Below are 22,445 nucleotides of genomic sequence, written 5' to 3' on the forward strand. Positions count from 1 at the left end.
AATCCAGAACCGGCAGTCTGAACACACCCCTCTGCATCGAGGAGTAAGACAAGGGGATGTTATATCCCCCAAATTGTTCACAAACACATTGGAGGATATGTTTAAAACGCTGGACTGGAACGGACGTGGTAAAAACATAAACGGCGAATACATTTCACACTTGAGATTTGCAGATGACGTCGTCATCATGGCTGAAAAGTTACAGGATTTGCAACAGATGCTGAACAGTCTAGCTGACTCTTTCAAGCGCATCGGTCTCACAATGAGCTGGAATAAAACTAAGATCATGTTTAACCAACATGTTCAGCCGGAACCGATTGCCGTATATGGTAGTTCTCTCGAAGTTGTTCAAAAATATGTTTACCTCAGGCACACATTACAAGGTAAAAACAACTTCGAGAACGAGACCAGCAGAAGAATACAGCTGGGCTGGGCGGCATTTGGAAAATTACGTCGAATATTTTCGTCGTCTATTCCACAGAGTCTAAAGATGAAAGTCTTCAATCATTGCGTCCTGCCTATCATGACATACGGAGCGGAAACGTGGACACTCACGGTTGGGCTGGTCCACAAGCTTAAAGTCGCTCAGCGAGCTATGGAGAGGGCTATGCTTGGAGTTTCTCTGAAAGATCGAATCCGGAACGAGGTGATCCGACAGAGAACCAAAGTTATAGACATAGCACAGCGAATTAGTAAGCTGAAGTGGCAATTGGCTGGGCATATTAGCCGGACAACCGATAACCGTTGGGATAAAAGCGTTGTTGAGTGGAGACCGGGTACTAGAAAACGCAGTGCAGGACGCCCTCAGGCTCGGTGGAGTGATGATCTGTGCAGGGTGGCTGGCAGGAGCTGTATGAGAGAAGCCGAGGATCGTGCTCAGTGGTGAACAACTGGAGACGCCTATAATGAAACTAAAACTGTACGAAAGAACTAAAACTATATTTGCATTCACCAGTTTGAAAAATATGAATAGTGAATTCGGTAAGTTTTGGGATTTTTAGATTTAGATTTAGATGAAGTAGAAGCCATATATACCTATAGTTATAGAAGTAGTAGGAGTACGATGAGGATCAAGTAGATAGCGGCTTGACTGTGTCCCAGTCAATGTTCATGGATGACGCTGAGTCGGATTCTGGTCAGCTTACAGTGAAGTATTGTAGAGATTTGATGCTGCAACTCCTTAGAATTCCGATAGCGGTTTTAAAAAAGTGTAAATAGGCATTCCCGGCCTAACTATATGTACTTATATAAGACACGAGGCCGAGATCTTATTTGCATCACTCGAATTTATAAATTTCATTTGATATCTATTGTAGAATATATATTCTGGTATAGTGGCATCACTCAATACAAATAGACTAGGCGCCTTACCTATTAGGTCACAGACGTTTCTTCTTCTCCAAATACTGCTCTTATTTTCCAACCAAAACGGGATATCACTATTACACTGTGCTACTTACCTTCAATATCAAACTAAAAACTGCCCAAAACTGTTACAATGAAAATAAATGCGATAAATGTTGGAAGCACTGTTTTTTTTTGACAAAACTAAATGGCTGCTTTTATTAAATCTTCATCAATCTCACATTTAATTTCTTTTTCAGCCATTAAAATTCTCGAAAATGAACTGATGGTTACTAAGTATGCGGAAGAGTCACTTGTGTATTTCTTAATGAATATACATATTTCAAATATGAATGCTTACCTCAAAAAAGTTCCTGAAAAAAAGTGTTTTACAATTAGCGAAGTGCTCAAAATGAAAATTTAAAAATAAATCTCAATATATATTTTTAATAACGTCTTCGTCTTTCACGAGCATCTCATAGCTAAGCGTAAACATAAAAATTTTCGTACTCAATTAAAAACGGAGTTAAATACTGTTTATGGGAAATGTTTTTTTTTGTTCAGACAATGGGGAGTAAAATTTGGAAATTTTTTTGTCGTTCCGTTTGATTTACTTAATGATATGTTGCTATCGAAATCTGCAAACATCGCAGCGTGAATAACGCCGTCAGATTACAACAGTTGCAAATCGACTCTCCCACTTTCAAACCTTGATCGCTTTGCAGCAGAAATAAACAAGAGTCTAGTACTTATTCGTGATATCGCAAATTATTAGTTGACGAGCTCAGCCGGCTGGTGTAACAATGCTGTTATTTAATCGGTAAATACACCAATCACCTAGCAAAACCTACCGGAAGAGAAGCGGCAATTTAATTCTAAGCGAATTATAAATAATAATAATAGTAATAAAATAACTTTATTTGTATCCACGATAATTAGATAGAGCTTAATTAATTTCATATTTAATAATTATATTACTAAGTAACCATTACAAATCTACTACTCATGCAATTTAATCTCCTTCTAATGTGACCCTCCTCAGGATAAAAACCTCCTCCAAAGATTTCCATTTTCCTTGTCTCTCTCTAGCAGCGGTCATCCAGACTTTTCCTGCTTTGGACACAATCTCGTCCTGCCACCGGGCACCTGTTCGACCTCTACTTCTCACGTACTGCGATCCTTTCTATTTTGTGGGGTTAATTGTCCATCGATTGTCATCGTATCTCCCAACATGGCCAGCCCATCTCCATTTGAGACTTTGAGACAAATGTAGAGAATCCTTTATCTTGGTTATTTACCGAATTTTTATGTTTCTATCTCTCAGCTTTATATTTAAATAGCTCCTTTTTATTGACCTCTGAGTTTTCTGTATTTTTTGTCTTGCCTTGTGATCATAAATCCACGTTTGGCAGCCATAGGCTAGACAGGTTAAAATTATTGTATCTAAAATTATTCTCAATTTAAACGGTAGTTACGATTTGAGCATCTCTTTTTGTGCCCAGTACTTTCTCCATGTAATAGTTATTCGCCTGTGTATTTCGTCTATGTTCCGGTTTTTTCTAAACGAAATTTGTTTACCTAGGTACTCTCTCTACGCACTCGAGTGGCGCTTATCTAAACCAATAACGTACTGGCGTCATCTCGCTGTTAGCCAAGTTTTTTGTTTTTTATAAGTTCATTTCCAGACTTGCATGAACACTAGCAATCTGAAGTTCGTTAGTCATTGTGTTGTGCTTATATGGACTTTCAGAGAACAGGATGATAGCGTTTGCAAAGCGTAGGTACTCGTAGCTTAGATATTTCCCATTCATATTAATTCGTTGCTTTGACTACGGTAATTCTTCCATTACATTTTGTAGGACAGCCATAAACAGTTACGATAATAACGCTCTCCTCCCACGTTAAAGGGTGGTTCTCCTGAAGACGCATGGGCCTCCACTTTTCCCTTTACTTTGTTATTTTATCGTTTTGTTTTTACTGTACTATAGTTACTTTTATTTATTTTGAGTTTTAATCTGTCTATTTCTTCGATTTACGTTCACCGTTTTATTTTACACTCTTTTCTATTATTCTTCGTTTGTAATTTTATTTAGCTTCTATTTGGTTTTATTTTCTTCTTCTTTCCCTTTCATACCCAATTCTAAGCTCTGAAATCCGATGAGAGAATGCATGGCTGTTCCAGTGAATCATATCACAGGTAAAAAAAATATGTAATGGACAGTTTTAAAAAGATACTACGACTCGTCGGACACACGCTGCTCTGCGTACTCTCCAAGCCCCAAGTCCCCGAGACCGAGACCTAGAAGAGGAACTTCCGCTACGCTACGAAGGCATCCCGGAACGACTATGGAGATATAAAAGGACGCCCTCTTATGACAGGCGTCATTGCTGCAGAGGAATCTCAACCACTCCACCACAGTTCAGACCCTTTTGTTCCGGACCATTGCGGAAGAGTTGACCCACTTTGCGGTGGTTATCGAGGCGTATCGATAGCCGCTCGGACCTCCAAATCGGTTGCGATTTGAAGGACCGAGTGACAATCGTCCAGCGTTGTTGTGTGGGTAGTCCGCCCAAGTTCAACGTAATCGCAACTTCGTTGCCGTTCTTTGGGCCCAGGAATTCGTTTGGGAGCATACTTCTCCTCCAATAGGACGCTCGCCAAGTTTGAAGCTTTCCTCGCGCGCCCCGGTGGGGTCTATTCAGGGTTCCTCCTTGCCCTTCGGCGGCGGCGCGTAGGGTCCTCATTGGGCCCAGAAGTGCCTCAACGTCGAGCGGTTGCGTGAGGCGGCCGTAGTTCAGGTGTGGCGTTTTAAATTGCTTGATGACCGGTGGACGTGCGCGAAGCGAGATCACGTGTGTGTGACATCCCTATGCCTTGCATCAAAGCTCTCGCTCTTAAGCGCCGAGCCCACTGGTGAGCCAAGGTAGCTGAGGTGTACAGGACGGCGATAAGAGCCCTGCATGTGGCTATCGGGGAGGGGAAGGAGACCACTTGGGACGACCTACTATCCTCACTCGAACGTAACGTGTGAGGGCGGTCTTACAGGCTAACGTGCAATACCCTTCGTCCTTGGTTTCGACTGGGTCCTACATGGTGATAGCCTGCGTGGTTTTTTTAACGCTGGAAAATCCTTCTTCGGATACCCGATCGAGGGGGATAACAGATTGGGCTATGTCAAACTCTGGCACCTCCGGGGAAGAAGAAGGGGAAGAGGAAGACAGAAGTCCTCTTCTTCTTTCAATTCCTGCCGGGAGACTACGTCTTAAGAAAGGCACGTGAAGCGCTGCGTGGCATAAGCGAGGCAAGACCCAACCATAGCCCATCGATCTTTACCACTCCAACTCCACGAAGCCCACCTTCGCCCATCCTAATAATACGACGGAATTTCATCCCCGGGAAGATCCCGCAGGACATCGTGTCGAGATTCACACCGTGGATGGCGCGCAGGAACTTGTGCCGCCTCACCGACAGGAGGAGGAACCGGGTGCACCCGCACCCGGTACCCGACGGCCCAGCCTATGTTATGTGTAGCGGACGATTCAGCAAATGAAGCGTATGGCTTGTTGGTGACATAATAGGAATAGAGGTGCTACTTACTCATACATATGAAAGACTTCAATTGTTCTAGACCTACTTACTATAGCAGAAACTGGAGAAGAAGCAGCATTTAAAAAAAAACTATTTGAACGTTTTTTTTTAAATGGTGAACTTGAAATTATTTACAAAAAATGTCTGCTAATTTTATTTAACTATAATTCGTTCCATGAAATATAATGAAAATGTTCATAGGAACTAATGGTGAATTAATTAAAATTTATAGAAGCTTAATAATAAACCAATTAAGAAATCAAAATTTTAATAATAGTAGAAAAAAAATATACACGACAACAAAGAATTATAAATGTACATATTTATTATAAGCACTAAGAGTACACCGCGATTTCGTCTTGTTTGATTTTTTTTTATTTCTACCTGTAAATCATACAACATCATATATGATTTTTTAAGCCCGTCTACTTAATAAATTTATATTTATTAGACATACTATGTGTTCGAAGTCGAAGTCTAACAATACATATAATAACTCGTACATTTACGTAATATATTTACTCTTCGACGCGTACATAAACTCTATACCGGTTTTTAAATTTTATTAATCCTTTATATGAGATGCAATGAATTATAATCAGACCCATAACTCCAGAATTGTCACCTGTGCCCAAGGATATCAAAATGTGAAAACTTGCCTCGTGACCGCCTCCGGTGGCAATAACCAAAACCCAGACCCCCTCACCCAATAATCCTTCAAGAGAAGGCTGCCTGTATGGAATGTACATTAAGTAGAAAGTGAGGTCGAACGAACCCGTCACCTCGATAGGTTAAAGATCTGATCAAAGACCTAAGTCCTCGCAAGGCTCTTGGTTCTGACGGTATATCTAACCGCGCTATTACACTTCTACCCACTCAACTCATGGTGATGTTGGCATCTATTTTCAATACTATTTTCAATTTACGTAAACCCGGTAAACAAAAAAAAATCATCTGACGCGATATCGCCCGATTAGCCTCCTCATGTGTCTAGGCAAACTGTTTAAGCGTCTGCTCTACAAACGCCTCACGGTTGGAGTCCCGCAATGCTTCGTCGTCTCTCCGCTCCTATTCGGTTTATCTATTAACGACATGTTCCGGTTGCTGCTGACCCAGTTAGCCTTGTTCGCCGACGACACGACGGTTTACTCGAGTAGAAACAAGTATCTATCCTGGTGAAACTGGAAAACCCTCTGGGCTACAAGTAATCACTCGTTCACAAAAAAAAAGAATCAAGTCCGTAACCGCAAGGAAACTCCAGAGCGCAGCCGTAACCTTAGGACAGTGGTTCCGAAAATGGCACGTAGGCATCGAAAGCTCAGCGAAAAGCAAAAAGCACAGCGGTGCTATTTCAGAGGGGAAGCTCCACGCGGATTTCCTCCCGAATTAGGAGGAGGAATCTCTCACCCCCGATTTCCCTCACCGCCCAAGCCATACCCTGGGCCAGGAAGGTCAAGTACTTGGGTGTCACCCTGGATGCATCCATGATATTCCGGCCGCATATAATAACAGTCCGCGACCGTGCCACGCTTATTCTCGGCTGACTCTACCCCGCTATCTGTAAGTGGAGTAAAATGTCCCTTCGGAACAAGGTTTCACTGTACAAAACTTGCATAAGGCTCGTTACGATTTACGCGAGTGCGGTGTTCGCGCACGCGGCCCGCACACGCATAGACACCCTCCAATCTCTACAATCCCGCTTTTGCAGGTTAGCCGTTGGAGCTCCGTAGTTCGTGACGAACGTTGACCCACACGACGACCTGGGCCTTGAATCAGTCCGGAAACACACGAAGTCAGCGTCGGAACGGTACTTCGATAAGGCTATGCGTCATAATAATCACCGTATCGTTGCCGCCACTGACTCTTGATCACACAGGAGCCAATCATCATCGACGCCCTTAGCACGTCCTTACGTATCCATCGAATCCAATAACGATTGGTCTAGAGGCCTTCAGCTAACGCTAGGAGCAGGTGTAGGGATCCCGGCAACCGTACTCATCGAACTCGGCAAAGAGTTCCACGTGCAATCTAACCCATGCATCAGCTCGCTGAGTTTTTCGCCGGATCTTCTCAGCGAATCGCGATTCTGATTCGGCAGTAGATTCATTCGCGAAGCAGTTGCTCTTGAATTGTTAAGTCTGCTTTGAAAGCAGCTGAGCCTTTGCTAGCTTACCTGTCCTGGTAAAACTCGATAGGCCTATGACCCACCGGTAATCCCTAATTTTAAGAAAAAGGCTTCGTGACTGCATCTACCACCGGATAGAAATCGCGACCGGCTGAGAAGATCAACCGAGAAACTCAACGAATTCTTGTGCTTTTGTTGCTGCTATCACTAGCTTCCAACAGCACTGAGAGTGGATCACAAGAATCACTGAAGAGTAAACTCTATACATAAATTATCCACAAATTAAGCACGTAAGTTCTTTTTGCAATAACCGTGCACCGCTTAGAATGAATCAGTCTTAAATAAGTCAAAACAAAACAAAACAAACAGTTAAACAGACAGACAAAGCATTCTACGAAAACTATATAACAACACAATGATTAATCTTAGTTACAATCAGATTGTCTACCATTTTATATTTATATATTTAATCTGAGCTTGTTTATTTGCGACATTCAATTTTCGGACTTTCGACAAAGATGACGCTGGTTTTCATCACTCTGTTCATCCTCTGCTTGACAAGCCGAACCTCATGTGAGTCGATCTTTTTGTTTTCTTTGGGCCGTGGGGTCTAATCTCCTCCTACGAAGTCCTAAAAAAGTATGTGGGTCTCCAAAGTTTTGGACGCTACCCACCAGTCTACTCCCCTACACCCTCGCTTAAAAGTTTGATCTGCTTGGAAGCAGAACCTGGGAGAGATAGGTGGGTTACATCCCAAGCACCAGTCAGATGAAGTCAAAGTGAATCAATGACTTTACGTCTCGCAGGTCAATCCTCGATCAGCCGTGTACTCGTTGCAGTCACAGTGCTGGCACTCTTATGTGGGTTCCCTCAGTGCGACGCGGTGTAGGTATCGGCGAAACAGCTGTGGCCGGCCGGTCGGCCATTATAGCAACACCAAAAAGTTAAATATTTAGATATTTTTTTAAATTACGCAAGTTTTTCACTGTTCACATCACGCAGTCAGTGATTTTTTTTTCCTCCTACCTATGCTGATAGCCTTGAGAGGCTACTTCACATTCTCCTTGACGTGTGGGTGAGCTCACGGGGCTCAAACCGGATTATTGCTAACACTGGCCCTAGCAATAGCAGTGCTTCGCAAAATCTACCACCGGATCAGAAACGCGACTCACTGAGAGGTTCCGGGGAGAAACTCAGTGGGCTGTGTCTATGGGTTAATTTACTCGTCGAGCCCTTCGTCGACAGCGACGTGTTCAGCGACCGGTGCTTGAGGTACCTAAAAGAACCTGTAATAGATCGAAAGGATTTGTAATGACTCAGTGATATCAAAAGAAATCGGAAAATCAAAAGGCCAATTTAAATAGATTAGGATGGAGGATACTTAAAAAAATTGGAAATCCCAATTGCAAATTGGCATGAAGATTTCTTTAATAAAAACAAAAATTATTTTGTAACAATTCTAGATGCATCGAGGACCCCATGTGATTTTAACGATGAAGAATGCCTTACTAACTCATTTAACGAAACTCTTCCCGCGATTGCTGCTGGGATCCCAACACTCGGAGTTAAGCCTTCAGATCCACTAAAGATGGAAATAATAATTGGAGTGTTACCTAAATTGACATATATCTTCAGGAATGCAGTAATGACGGGCTACAAGGATTGCATTGTTACAAATGCTTTGTAAGTTACAATCAAAACTTATTATGCTAATTCTATTATTTTCAATTTCCTTTGAGCGTATTAAAATCAAATGGATTAGTTGATATTTTTGTAGACGTAAGCAACATAGCTATGTCGCTGTCGAGTGTCCAGCCCACATTTTCAATTTACTTTCAGGGGTACATTACAACAAAATTATGTTGATATAAATTTAAATCATAACATTTTCTACCACGTCTTATTTACAGGCTTAAATTAGAAACAACAAAATTTATTTACGACTTATTGTGTCCATCGATAGTGCTAAAAGGAGATTACGAAATGAATGGACAGATGTTTGAAAATGTTATAAATGGCAAAGGAAATGGAACTGTCGTGACTGGTGGGTATATTAGGCAGTTATATACATATAAATATTATTCATGTATCTTTAGTGTTAACGGAAATAGCCTCTGCGCGATATTCATCAATTGACTACATAATATCTCCCGACTCTGTATATTTCTAACTGCATTGCAAAAACGGCGGTGGTGTGCACGATAAAAAAAATTATCAAACCATGGCATGGTGGAAATCTAGTATAACCCCTTGAAGGTACTAAAATAGGAACGATCAACAATTGTATTCCTTGCACACTCCCCGCTAATGAACACTTTTGTACGCCTTATATACATATTACTTATCCATTTCCATCTAGGCTAATATCCTCTGTGTGTTGCATCAAAATCTCATACTTAATGTGATCGAAGGCCTTTTTATAAGTTACGAATCACCCAGGGACATTGGTTTGCAGAGTTCGTCTCGAGTTTCAACTCCCATAAAAAAATCCAATCGTACTTAATAAATAAATGTAGCACATTAAACTGAACGTACAGAAGTCATTACCTACATCTCGTTTTTCGAGAAGAGCGAAGAACGTTGATTCGATTCAATAGTTAAGGAAGTCTCTAGATTAATAAATTTTATGGAATATATCATCATCATCATCATCATCAGCCTTTATCTGCCCACTGCTGGACATCGGCCTTCCCTAATGCCTTCCACATAATGCGATCCTCCGCCTTCCGCATCCAACGACTTCCCGCCGTGCGCACTAAGTCGTCAGTCCACATGGTTGGAGGACACCCCACGCTCCTGGTACCCATCCGTGGCCTCCATTCGAGGACTATCTTTCCCCACCTGGCGTTGCTGGCTCGACAGATGTGACCGGCCCATTGCCACTTCAGCCTGCTAACTTTGAACTTTGAACAGCTATGTCGTCGACTTTGGTTCTCCGTCGAATTTCTTCGTTCCGGATTTTGTCCCTTAGAGAAATACCGAGCATAGCTCTCTCCATCGCCCGCTGTGCGACTCTTAACTTATGGGCCAGCCCTGCCGTCAGTGTTCAGGTTTCCGCGCCGTAGGTCATCGCGGGGAGAACGCACTGATTAAAGACTTTTGTCTTCAGGCATTGAGGAATTTTCGAGGTGAGGATTGCACGGAATTTTCCAAATACCGACCAACCCAGTCGTATGCGTCTCTCAATCTCTGTATTGAAGTTACCCCGGCCAAGCTGGATAGCCTGACCGAGGTAGACAAAGTCTTTTACATCTTCAATGACTGCATTCGATATGGTAACTTGGCCCGGGATGATTTTATCATTGAACATGACTTTCGTCTTGTCAAGGTTCATCCGCAGTCCCACGCATCGGGAAGCAGCATTGAGATCGTTGAGCATACGACTGAGGTCCTCCAGTGATTCCGACATTAAGACTATTATATTATTATGTCATCGGCAAATCGAAGGTGTGACATGTACTCTCCGTTGACGTTGATTCCACATGTTTCTCATTCCAGCGTCTTGAAGACATCTTCAAGTGCAGCGGTGAACAATTTCGGAGATATAACGTCTCCCTGTCGGACACCCCGCTGCAGCTTGATAGGTCTAGACTGGCAATCCTGGATTTGTACGGTCATCGTCGCGGCTTCGTATAGACTTTTCAACACCTCGATATAGCGATAGTCTATCTGGCATCGCTATAAGGATTCCAGAACTGACCAGATCTCGATAGAGTCAAAGGCTTTCTCGTAGTCCACGAAAGCCACGCAAAGTGGCAGATTATATTCTGTAGACTTTTGTATAATCTGTCTGAGGGTGTGAATATGGTCTACGGTATTGTAACCCTTTCAAAACCTAGCCTGCTCCGGTGGCTGGCATTCATCAAGCCTTCGGGCGAGACGATTAGTAATGACCCTAGAAAAGACCTTGTAGACGTGGCTCAAAAGAGATATCGGTCTATAGTTCTTTAACAAATTTTTATCACCTTTCTTGAAGAACAACACGACCCGACTCCTTGTCCACGCCAATGGTGTAGTCCCGTTGTAGATGACGGAATTGTACAGGCTCCGTAATTCCTTCAGGATAGGAACCCCTCCGGATTTCAGCAGATCCGTAGTAATTCCATCTTCACCAGGCGCTCTACCATTTTTGAGCTGTTCCAGGGCCATCCGAATCTCCCCGATGCTGATGTCCGGGACATCATCCGAGTAATGTCGAGTAAGCGGTGCTCGGCTGTCACTAGCTCGGTCGGCGGGTGTAGGTAGAGAAGTATGCATTGCGTAGAGTTTGCCATAATATTTTTCGACCTCGCCTAAGATTTCTGGCTTGGAAGTAACTATAGAGCCATCTTCTCGCTTAAGTTTAAGCAGAGGAGCACTTTTAGACATCCGTACAAGAGCTTTAAGGCCTTTGTTACGCTCTATTGCAGCTTCAATGCGTCTAGCATTAAAGCTACGGTAGTCACGCCTCACCATCGTCCTCAGTGGGATCCAGCAGACTGAATCGATTTTGAAGTTCCAATTGGAACTTTTCGGAAACTTGGATGATTTGGGGAAGAGATGGGCGCAGAGTCGATCTCATCAACCGGATTCTTTCAAGCCTTATGTCGATATTTAGGGTTCCTCGAATAAGTCGGTGATCACTACCGGCACTAAACCTGTTGACCACTAAGACATCCGTAAATATTCGCTTCTTACCCGCCATGATGAAATCGATCTCGTTCCATGTAACTTTGTCGGCACTTTGGCAAGTCCATCTCCTTTGGGGCTTCTTTTTGAAAAACGAGTTCATCAAATAGAGCCCCTTCATCTGCAGAAAATTGACAAGCATTTGTTCTCTATAGTTTCTCGGCCCCAAACCATACCGTCTGGTTATGGAAGACATGGGAATGCGTTAATATAATTTTCCTTCAAGAGCTTAAGTACCTCTACAAGATTTTGGTTGGTACTCTTCTTTCGTATACTTAAGCACAGTACCTCGCTCCGTAGTATGGTGATACTTTGGTGTTCATAAATATTTTTCTCAGTTTTCTTCGAAGTATCTTCAAACACATTGGAAATATATACAATGCTCATTGAATAAACTGGGTGAACTAATATATAAAACAGTTTAATACGTTGTAAAACAATAAATAATAACAACTGTTTCAGAAAATATACATATCCAAATTGATGCTGACCTTGAAAAATATAAGAGTGACACTGGCAAAGAGCATATATTAATTAGGACAGTTCAAATAGGACATAATGAGAGAACTAATGTTGTTATTGGATTTGAACATATAAACAAAGATAATGACGAACTTGGTGAGATTTTACTTAATAAAATAATTTTCTAAACATTAATTGGCAATTGTACATCCGTGAATGAAATAAATACGTCTTTACTAAGACGCACTAACAATGAAAGAATAGCATCGAGCAGTCTTAAAACTTCCACACTCACTTCAAAAAGTCAAAAAGTTAGGTCCTGGGTAAATAAGATTTTTTTAAAATATCTACTATCCTACAGGACTGACAGATATTGAACAGGTGATCAGAATCAACTTTAGTGAACATAATTTTTGTTTTTTTTTTTAGCTGCTAAGATATTAAAACGCTTGAACGAGAATTGGTTGGCAGCCAGCAAGTACGCCGAGGGACCTGCTTTCCGTTTCGCAATGAACTTGTTCATTCAAAATATAAACACTTACTTCAAGAAAGTACCCTTGGATGAATTGTTTTATAAACTTTAATTAAAACGACGAATTTTCTTTTTTGTGTTATCAAACCCAAATAAAATCTTAACATCAAATAGTTTCAAATCTACTAAATGGTCTTCGGGACGCAACTTTGCCATTATTAAGAATATATTATGTTTTTTTACAATAGCGTGGTTCATAATTGTGTTTGTGGATTAACTGGAAAACTATTAAAAAGATTTTAAATTTGTACAATTGATTATAACTTTTTTTTTTTTTTTTTTTATTGCCCTTGTATGCAGACGAGCATACGGCCCACCTGATGGTGAGTGGTTACCGTCGCCCATGGACTTCAGCAATGCCAGGGGCAGAGCCAAGCCGCTGCCTACCGCTTAATACTCTCCACAAGCCTCGTTTGAAGAAGGACATGTCATAGCGCTCGGGAAACACCGTGAAGGGGAGCTCATTCCATAGCCGGATGGTACGTGGCAAAAAAGACCTCTGGAAACGCACTGTGGATGACCGCAGTGGCTCCAGGTAGTATGGATGAACTCTACTCCGGTGGCGGGAGGTGCGATGGTAAAAACGAGATGCCGGTATCATCTCGAACAATTCCTCAGAGCACTCCCCATGGAACATACGGTACAAAATACAGAGGGAACCGAAGTCCCTCCGCAGACCCAGAGGTTCCAAACGATCCGTGAGACCGGGATTATCGACAATCCGAACGGCCCTCCTCTGTATGGAGTCAAATGGAAGAAGCTGGTATTTGGGAGCCCCGGCCCAGAGATGGGAGCAGTACTCCACGCGAGGCCGGACTTGTGCTTTATAAAGCAAAAGCCTTTGTCCAGGCGTGAAGTACCGCTTCGCTCTGTTGAGGACTCCCAGCATTTTGGACGCCAACTTGGCTTTGCCTTCCAAATGACTCCGAAACTGGACATCGCTCGAAATGTCGACCCCAAGTATCCCAATACTCTCGGAAGGTTGCAGGGATACTCCTTGGAATTGTGGCGCCATGACAAAGGGGTCCTTCTTCGCAGTGAACGCGCAAACTGGTGTCTTTAACGGGTTGAATTGAACCAAGTTCAATTCACCCCATTTGGAGACTCGCCCCAGAGAGTTCTCCACTTCAGACACAAGTTTTGATCGTCTCTCTTGCACCACGCTCCGAGAGAGACTCTGATGGCCGATATATCGCGCATCCCCCGTGCTGTCATCCGCATAGCAATGCATGCCATCAATAGACAGCATGTCATTGATATACAGGACTTATACAGAACATATACAGGATATACAGAACTTAATTGAATATCACAAGGAGTTTACACAACCATCTACAATTTAGTGTTTCATAAACAGTATTGCATTATTTATACAACACTGTCACAGTTGTCAGATTACCTCAAGAAAAAAAAAAGAATTCTCTATAATAAATCTCAAAATATACCGACCTACTTAACTAAAGTACGGTAATGATAGCTTGCCCTATTAGTCAGTCTTTACCAAGGCAATGTGCATGCCTAAAATGCACTGAAATATGAAACCTATAAAATGTCAATACTTTTGACAGCTGTCAGACCCCTCACTTTGGAATGTACCATTCTTAGCTACTCACTTAATTCTTAGTAAATATCTGTAACTTTGCTCGTTCACGAAGCCCGCTATAGAAAGCAGAGTATTAAATACACTTGACATTGGTGAAATCTAAAAGGAAACGCCATAAACCTAAGAGATAGATAGATAGAAAATGTGTTATCGAAAAATTAAGCAAGATTACACAACTAAAACGTAAAACAATAATGAAGTAACACTGCAAGCATTGTCTGTCTTATACACAGGATAACCTGTAAGCCAGATAATAAGAACATAATTATGTACATCAGACCATCTACTATAGGTGGCGTTAATGTTTAAGAAAAAACATTTATCAATACCGACAGATGCATCAAATAATTTGGCGCTGTGAACAAGGATTAAGTACCAGATCATAATAAAACCAATTTGAAATCACAGACATATTTTTGATTAATAAATCGTAGCATTTTTAAATGTCATGGACTTTGGACTTCGACTCATAACATTGAACTGAAAAATTAAAACATAAAATTGTTTATTTCACCGTTTATAAAATAAGGTTTAAGCAGTCTACTTGTACTAGTTCATGTAGTTCGCGAATAAAAACGTAATCGGACGGAAAGCAATTGAATAACACTTTAGCCTTACCAATATTCTGTAAAAGATGGGTACAATTACAAATAAATTCGTGAAATATACATCATCAATTATTATAATTAAACAGTGGAATCAGATGTATGTATCTGTATATTGAAGAAAGCTAATATTAAAAAGATGGAAACACAAATTTTCTAATTATTTTCTGTTTCTCTGCCTATTTAGTTGTCTCGAATATCCCTGGAGCTAGTGATCGAATTTTAATGTAGTTATCACAAGTAAATATGATTCAGTTCTGTTAAAATTAAGTTTTGTTTCAATGAAATCGGATCATTTAAAGTCAATATAAATTTTGATATCAAATGTTAAAAGTTACCTACATGGAAAATATTATTATTGAAATGAAAACAATTCCGTGTATCTTTTGAATTTTCACGCTCCAGCCACTTTAACTGATTTTGATGAGTTCAGTAGGTAGCTAACTGTTAAAATAAACTTTTTGCATAGACAATTATAAACGAGTCGGTCCGAATATTTATCAGAATATACGGGTCAACGTCCCATTACCCTTACTATTGGTATATTACCATTCATAAGCTACGAATACAGTAATAAATAAATAAATAAATAAATAAATAAATAAATAAATAAATAAATAAATATTGACTAACAATCACGCCACGTAACTGGTCCCGTGATAAGTTCGTAAAGAACTTGTGTACAGGTACCAGATGACGGAAATAAATGTAAGATTTTTTATTATACACATACACATATTTAATATACATCCATAACCCTGGAAAATACATTTATATTCATCATACAAATATCTTCCCTTGGCGGGATTCGAACTCGAACCGAGTCTGGAGTTCTATTATCATTCCGTAATACTAATAGCGACTTATCATTATTAGTACTAAGCTCTTAGTTACTAGTAGATTCCATAGACACAACCACTGAGTTTCTTGCCAAAACTTTTCAGTAGGTCGCGTTTCCGATCCGGTGGTAGGTTCTACGAAGCACTGCTCTTGCTAGAGCTAGTGTTAACAAAAGTCTCAGGTTGAGCTCGTGAGGTCACGTTAAATGAATTTAATTGGAACAATCGTTATATAAGACACTTAAGACTTCGACACATCTCTTAAGTTGGGTGGTTATTATACCTACGGTCTTCGTAAACCATTTAAGAAAAGTTGTTCCTTAGGCTCATCCAACTAATGCAATCAAAGTAAAAAACTTGACTCTCCAAACGAAGTTGACCTTACCTTTCCTGGTAGATAGTATTTGCAATATATCTATGGACCCAACTACTAAATACGGCGAGGCTTGGGAGCCCCACTACACTATTTTGGTCCAAAATTTTTTCTAATAATAATATTATTATTAATTCCACCGCTCAGTCTGAATCTAAGCCAAGGGGAACGATATAAGAAAGACCTTCCACCGAATGGGTGTTATTAATCAGATGGTCAGAATGTCGTTAGAACTTTATTTATCGCGATTCACGTCTGCAGGATTTCTTCTATGACAGGTACTGCTATGATTTGTAATATTGGACGTAGTGTGAGCCTTCAATAATAGGTTGGAGAAAAAGTTTCTATGCATTTTTTAAGAAAATTCGCAATTTTTTTTTATTTACTTTATTTACATTTAACTAAACACCAATTATAGAAGAAAATTTGTTTCTAAAGAATGAAGTAGAGAAATTAAATGAGAAAGTAAAACGCCTAGAATTTGGAAAAAAGGAGAATAATTTAATACTCTACGGCTTCGAGGAATCGAATGAACATTAACATAGTGGAAATGGTATCAAAAACTTTAAGCGATTCGGGTATCGAAGTGCATAAAACAGATATTAACAAAGCGTTTAGAATTGGTAAAGTAAAAGAAAAAGCACGCTCAATTTTACTTAATATGCTAAACGCATGAAAGAGAGATGAGATTTTGCGAAATAAGAAAAAGCTGCCAAAAAATATTTACGTTCAAGAGGATTTCAGTAAAGAAGTTTTAGAAAGAAGGAAAGAACTAATACCGCAGTTAAAGGAAGAACGAAAAAAGGGACGTATAGCATACATAAAATACGACAAACTAGTTGTTAAAGGTGAAGCAAGTGGGATGCGAGATAAAAGGAAGAGAGACCAATCTGCCTCACCAAAGACAAAGAATGACACTGAAAACGCCCCGACAAAAGTAAACAAAATAAATGCCTTTGAAAAGATGTATAGGAGCAGGGCTCACTCAACATCCCATATAAATATAGAATAGCAATCAATACACACCGGAAACCGGAAGATCAGAACAAATGATCGAAAAAATATTAACAAGACAAACAAAACAACAACACCTCTCCCAAGCCGGCTTGTCACCGTGGGAGATATCGACCAATCCCTTCCAGCTCTAATAAAGGAAAATACCAATAAAACCAAAACACTAAAGATAAAAGAAAATACGGAACTATATATTTGTACATTAAACTGCTTAACACTGAGAACACAAGAGAGACTTACCGAATTAGAGTTAGCTCTTTCAAAAATAAAATGGGACATAATAGGTTTAAGTGAAGTAAAAAGATTAGGTGAGAGCATTGAAGATAGAAAGGAATATGTCTTATACTATAAAGGGGAAACAAAGGGAAGTTACGGTGTCGGCTTCATGGTTAAAAAACGCTTAGAAAAAAATATTGAAGAATTTATAGGTATATCAGAAAGAATAGCTGTACTAAATATGCGTCTGCCGGGCTACAAATACAAATGGTCGATTATTCAAGTATATGCTCCCACTGAACAACAAGACGAACGGGTTAAAGACATCTTCTATGATCAGCTGTCATCAGACTTACAGGATGCACACAAAAACGTTATGGTTATAGGAGATTTTAATGGTAGAATAGGGTAACAACGAACTGGTGAAGAAAATATAATAGGCAAACTTGGCTACGGTAGAAGAAGTAAAAATAGACAAAGAATGATTAAAATGGCATTGGAAAACAATCTTGCATTCATGAACAGTTTTTTTAGAAAAGATCCGAAGAAAAAGTGGACCTGGTTATCTCCAGATGGATCATACAAGAACGAAATAGATTACATAGCAACGAACAAGAAAATGTTCTTTCATGATATAAACATTTTAAAGCAATTTAACTTCAGTACCAACCACCGGATAGTGAGAGCAGAAATAAATATCACTGAACCCAAAAAGAGTAGAAAAAATTACAATGCAAAAGCTAACTTTATAAATACACAACAACAATGTTTCATAAATATACCTAAAAACGAAATAGAATATAAATATAACAATGAGATAAAAGAAATATATGGTCCACTGTTCAACAAATCCGCAAAGCCCAAGACAACCTATACAGAAAATGACACTAAAACATTAATAGAAGAAAGAAGAAAACTTTTAAAACTTGGAAAAGACAAAGAAAATCTAAGGGCCATATCAAAACTAAGTAACAGCATAAAAAATAATAGAACTAAGAAAAGAACGAATGTACTTAATTACCACATAAACAAGACAGGAGGAGTTAAAAAAGCTTTGAAAGAACTGATAGAGGCGAAAAAATGGATCCCAAACATTAAAAATAAAGCAGGAACACAGCAAACGACAAGAAAAGCTATAATACAGACAGCAACTAACTTCTATAGAAAACTTTATGCAACAGAACGAAACACAAGAGACTTAACTATAAATCTCGATAGTGACAACATGGACGAAGACATACCAGTTTTCCTACAATCAGAGATAGAAAAAGCTGTCAACAGTCAAAAGAACAACAAAGCTCCTGGACCAGATCCAATTTCAAACGAAACGATCAAAATCTCAATTAGAGTACCAGAAAAGCTAAAAAAACTCACGGAAATATACAATTCTATTTTAAGCTCAGAATGTATACCATCGCAATGGACCAAGAGTACAATTATACTATTACACAAAAAAGGGGATAGGAATATTATAGAAAACTACAGGCCTATAAGCCTTATGTCGAATATTTATAAAGTGTTCTCCAAATTGTTATTGAACAGAATAACAGGAATAATGGACGAACAACAACCTATAGAACAAGCTGGTTTCAGAGCGGGGTTTTCAACTATTGATCACATGCATGTCATCAAACAGCTAATAGAAAAATGTCAAGAATACGGTAAAGCCTTGTACATCGCATTTGTGGACTATAGTAAAGCATTTGATTCTATAGAACACGATTCGCTTTGGAGAGCTCTAATCCAGCAGGGAGTGCCAATAAAATACATACGTATAGTTAAAAATATATATGCAAATAGCACAGCGCAAATAAAACTGGAATCAACCGGTGAAGAGTTCCCAATAGCTAGAGGTGTGAGGCAAGGAGATCCTCTATCGCCAAAACTTTTTTCGGCAGTCTTGGAAAGCATATTCAGAGATCTTGAGTGGGACAATTTTGGCATTAATATCAACGGTAGACAACTTAACCACTTAAGATTCGCTGATGACTTAGTCCTAATAACTGACAACGCGAAGACCCTTCAACAGATGCTACAACAGCTAGCTGAAGCAAGCAGAGTACTTGGCCTTACTACAAATCGATCAAAAACAAAAGTAATGACAAACAGAGAAGAAATACTCATAAAAGTAGACAATGAAGATATTGAATATGTTAAAAACTATACATACTTAGGACAATTACTGCCTTTTAGAGACCGGACAGATATAGAAATTGAAAGCAGAGTGGCCTGTGCTTGGAAACGATACTGGTCCCTTAAAGAGATATTTAAAAGTAAACACTTTCCTATGACAGCCAAGAAAAAAGTGTTTAATTCTTGCATCTTGCCATGACTCACGTATGGGTGCCAAACATGGGCATTGACTCAAAAAAATCTTTTAAAACTAAGATCGTGTCAAAGGAGTATGGAAAGGAGTATGTTAGGCGTGACGCTAAAATACCGCAAAAGAGCAGCAGACATTAGATGTACAACAAAGGTGGAAGATGTACTAAAGAAGATAAGACAGTTAAAATGGCGATGGACAGGACATATGACAAGGGAAAGCAGAATGAAATGGACTAAAATTATAACAGAATGGCAGCCACGTGATGGCAAAAGAAAAAGAGGTAGGCAAGCTAGAAGATGGACAGATGATATAAAGATAATTGGAGGGACAATTTGGTCCAGAAAAGCTAGCAATAGAGAAGAATGGAAGCAGCTGGAAGAGGCCTATGTGTCAAAGGACACGCTGATCACTGAACCGGGAAACCCGATATATTAGATTAGATTTAAGTTAAAACAATTTGCTACTATGTGTAAATATCGTTGTTTAGTGTCAGCAATAAAGGCTTAAAAAAAAAAAGTATTTAGGTACCATTTTGTTTGAATACTTTTTGCCATCTTGTAGGTAGGGACATGATCCCATTGCTATAGAAATTTTAGGGCTTGATGGCCGTGATGTTAAGCTGACACTGCCTAAAAAATTCTAAAGAGACCGGAACAGGTGGAAATCTGATGGTGCAGGTCAGGACTATACTATACTATTCCCCTTCTTCCTCTCAGGAGGCGCCGGAGTCCGACATAACCCGGTCCGTTAAACCCCCTCGACCGGGTATCCGTAAATGGATTCCCGAGCGTTAAAAAAAAAAAAAAAAGGTCAAGACTATACGGCGGGTGCATTAACACCTCCCAGCCAAGCTCTCTTAATTTTTGCTTTTTTTTGCTTAATATAGTGACTAAAGATGTGTGAGGACTAGCGTTATCATGATGAAAAACCACATCTCTTCTGTTGATTAATTCCGGCCGCTTTCTCTCAACTTCTTACTTTAATCTCATCAGTTGTTCGCAGTAGAATTCAGAATCGATGGTCCCGCTTAGTGGTAGCAGCTCATAATGAATAATGCCCTTCCAATCCCACCACACACACAGCATCACCTTGTTGCGAGTTAACCCGGGTTTCGTCACAGTCTGTGAAGCCTGACCGGCCTTTGATCACGATCTTTTTCGCACATGCTTGTCGTACGTGATCCACTTTTTATCACCAGCTATCAGCTTCTTTAAAAATGGTTCGGTTTCATTACGACGTAATAAACAATCGCAAATGCGTACACGGTTCATTTGGTTTCTTTCAATGAACTCGTGAGGTACCCAAATATCGAGCTTTTTTGTGTACCCAGTTTTTTTCAAATGCGCCAATACTGTTTTGTGGTCAATTCACAGCTCTTCAACTACGTCGTAACTACTGATATGCCGATCTTGCTCTACTTTTAAAAAATGGCATCTATTTTATCCGTAACAGGGCGAGCAGAGCGACGTGCATCTTTGACAAAAAAAATCCGGATTGAAAATGCTTAAACCAAATTTGTGCTACTCTCACAGACACTGCACTAGGTCCATAAACATCGCAAATTTTTTTTGCGGCTTGCGTTGCATTTTTTACCTTTTGTTGTAGTAAAATTTTAAAATGCATCGACTTTCTTCATTAGATTCACTCATCATGACAGTACGAATAATAAATAAAAATCAGACATTTTCAAATTTCAAAATTTTAATGATACCAAAACCAGTCACGTACAAATATTATATATAGCCAAAGAGATTTCATTACAAGTTCATACATACTATAATGCGAAAATACGTTTTCCCCAAAATAATAATAAGGACCATTGTTCTTTATATTTCAACAAATAAGTCGAATAAACGTGGTACGTACGATTTATTACATAGGTTTTTTTTAGAAAATATTTAAAAATTAAAAATTTCTAAAAATTATTAAAAAATTATATAGAAAAAATACGATGAGCGCAAACTCAAAAACTTTAAATAAGGCATGCACAAAATAAAACAAAGGAAAAAGATCAGAAAGAACTTATATTAATTAACAGTTCTTTGAACTACAGGTCAACGTTCTTAAGCTAAGATTCGAAAAAAAAAATACAACAAAATAAATTACTCTTTAGGTAATAAAGATGTAGTTGAAATATTTAATGAGGCAATAAGTAAAGGAATTATTTTGGTTGAAAATATTACTACGCTGCAACGTAATTGGTATTAAATCAGGGAATTTATTGAAAAATCACTGAATTGTAAAATCATTGTGAATATCACAGTACTATGTTTTTTGCCCACGTAACTGATAATAGCCTGAAGGATTTGCCTTCGGTAGTGGGTGATCTTACGGGACTTTGCATGAGAAAGGTTGCTAACATCTGTTCTAAAAAGCGCAATGTCTTGCTGGATCTACCATCGGATCGGAATAGAGACCCCCTGAGAAAATTCGGCGAGAAACAATGAACAAACACCATTTCTAAAACTATACATATAAAATGACTACCTAATACCATAGACGGCTGGCTCTCTGACCCTTCAAGCTGGAACGCATATGGCAAAAGCTTCGCGACATCCCTTGGTCTGATATCAAATTTCTTAATACCACTATCAACTGCATAATAAGAATGTTTCTGAAGAATTTATATTTTAATCATATTAACGGTGTCCGAGAATTGAAGAAAATACAATGAACGTATTAATTCAAAAGAACATTATGAGGCATAAAGCTGAAAAACGTTACGTGGCTATATAAGCAACGTCGGCTC

The 22,445-nt window shown here is 39.5% G+C and overlaps 1 protein-coding gene across 1 annotated transcript; it reads left to right on the forward strand.

The window, feature by feature from the left end:
- Positions 1–7,500: 7,500 nt before the first annotated feature.
- On the forward strand, positions 7,501–12,796 carry LOC114247634 (uncharacterized). The gene is made up of 5 exons (XM_028180635.2): positions 7,501–7,631; positions 8,522–8,741; positions 8,969–9,102; positions 12,189–12,344; positions 12,618–12,796. The coding sequence occupies exons 1-5, from the start codon at positions 7,577–7,579 to the stop codon at positions 12,770–12,772; spliced, it is 720 nt and encodes a 239-aa protein (XP_028036436.2). The 5' UTR covers positions 7,501–7,576; the 3' UTR covers positions 12,773–12,796.
- The last annotated feature ends 9,649 nt before the right edge of the window (positions 12,797–22,445 follow it).

The sequence above is a fragment of the Bombyx mandarina genome, chromosome 23 (genome assembly GCF_030267445.1).
Source record: "Bombyx mandarina strain Sakado chromosome 23, ASM3026744v2".
Classification (NCBI taxonomy): domain Eukaryota; kingdom Metazoa; phylum Arthropoda; class Insecta; order Lepidoptera; family Bombycidae; genus Bombyx; species Bombyx mandarina.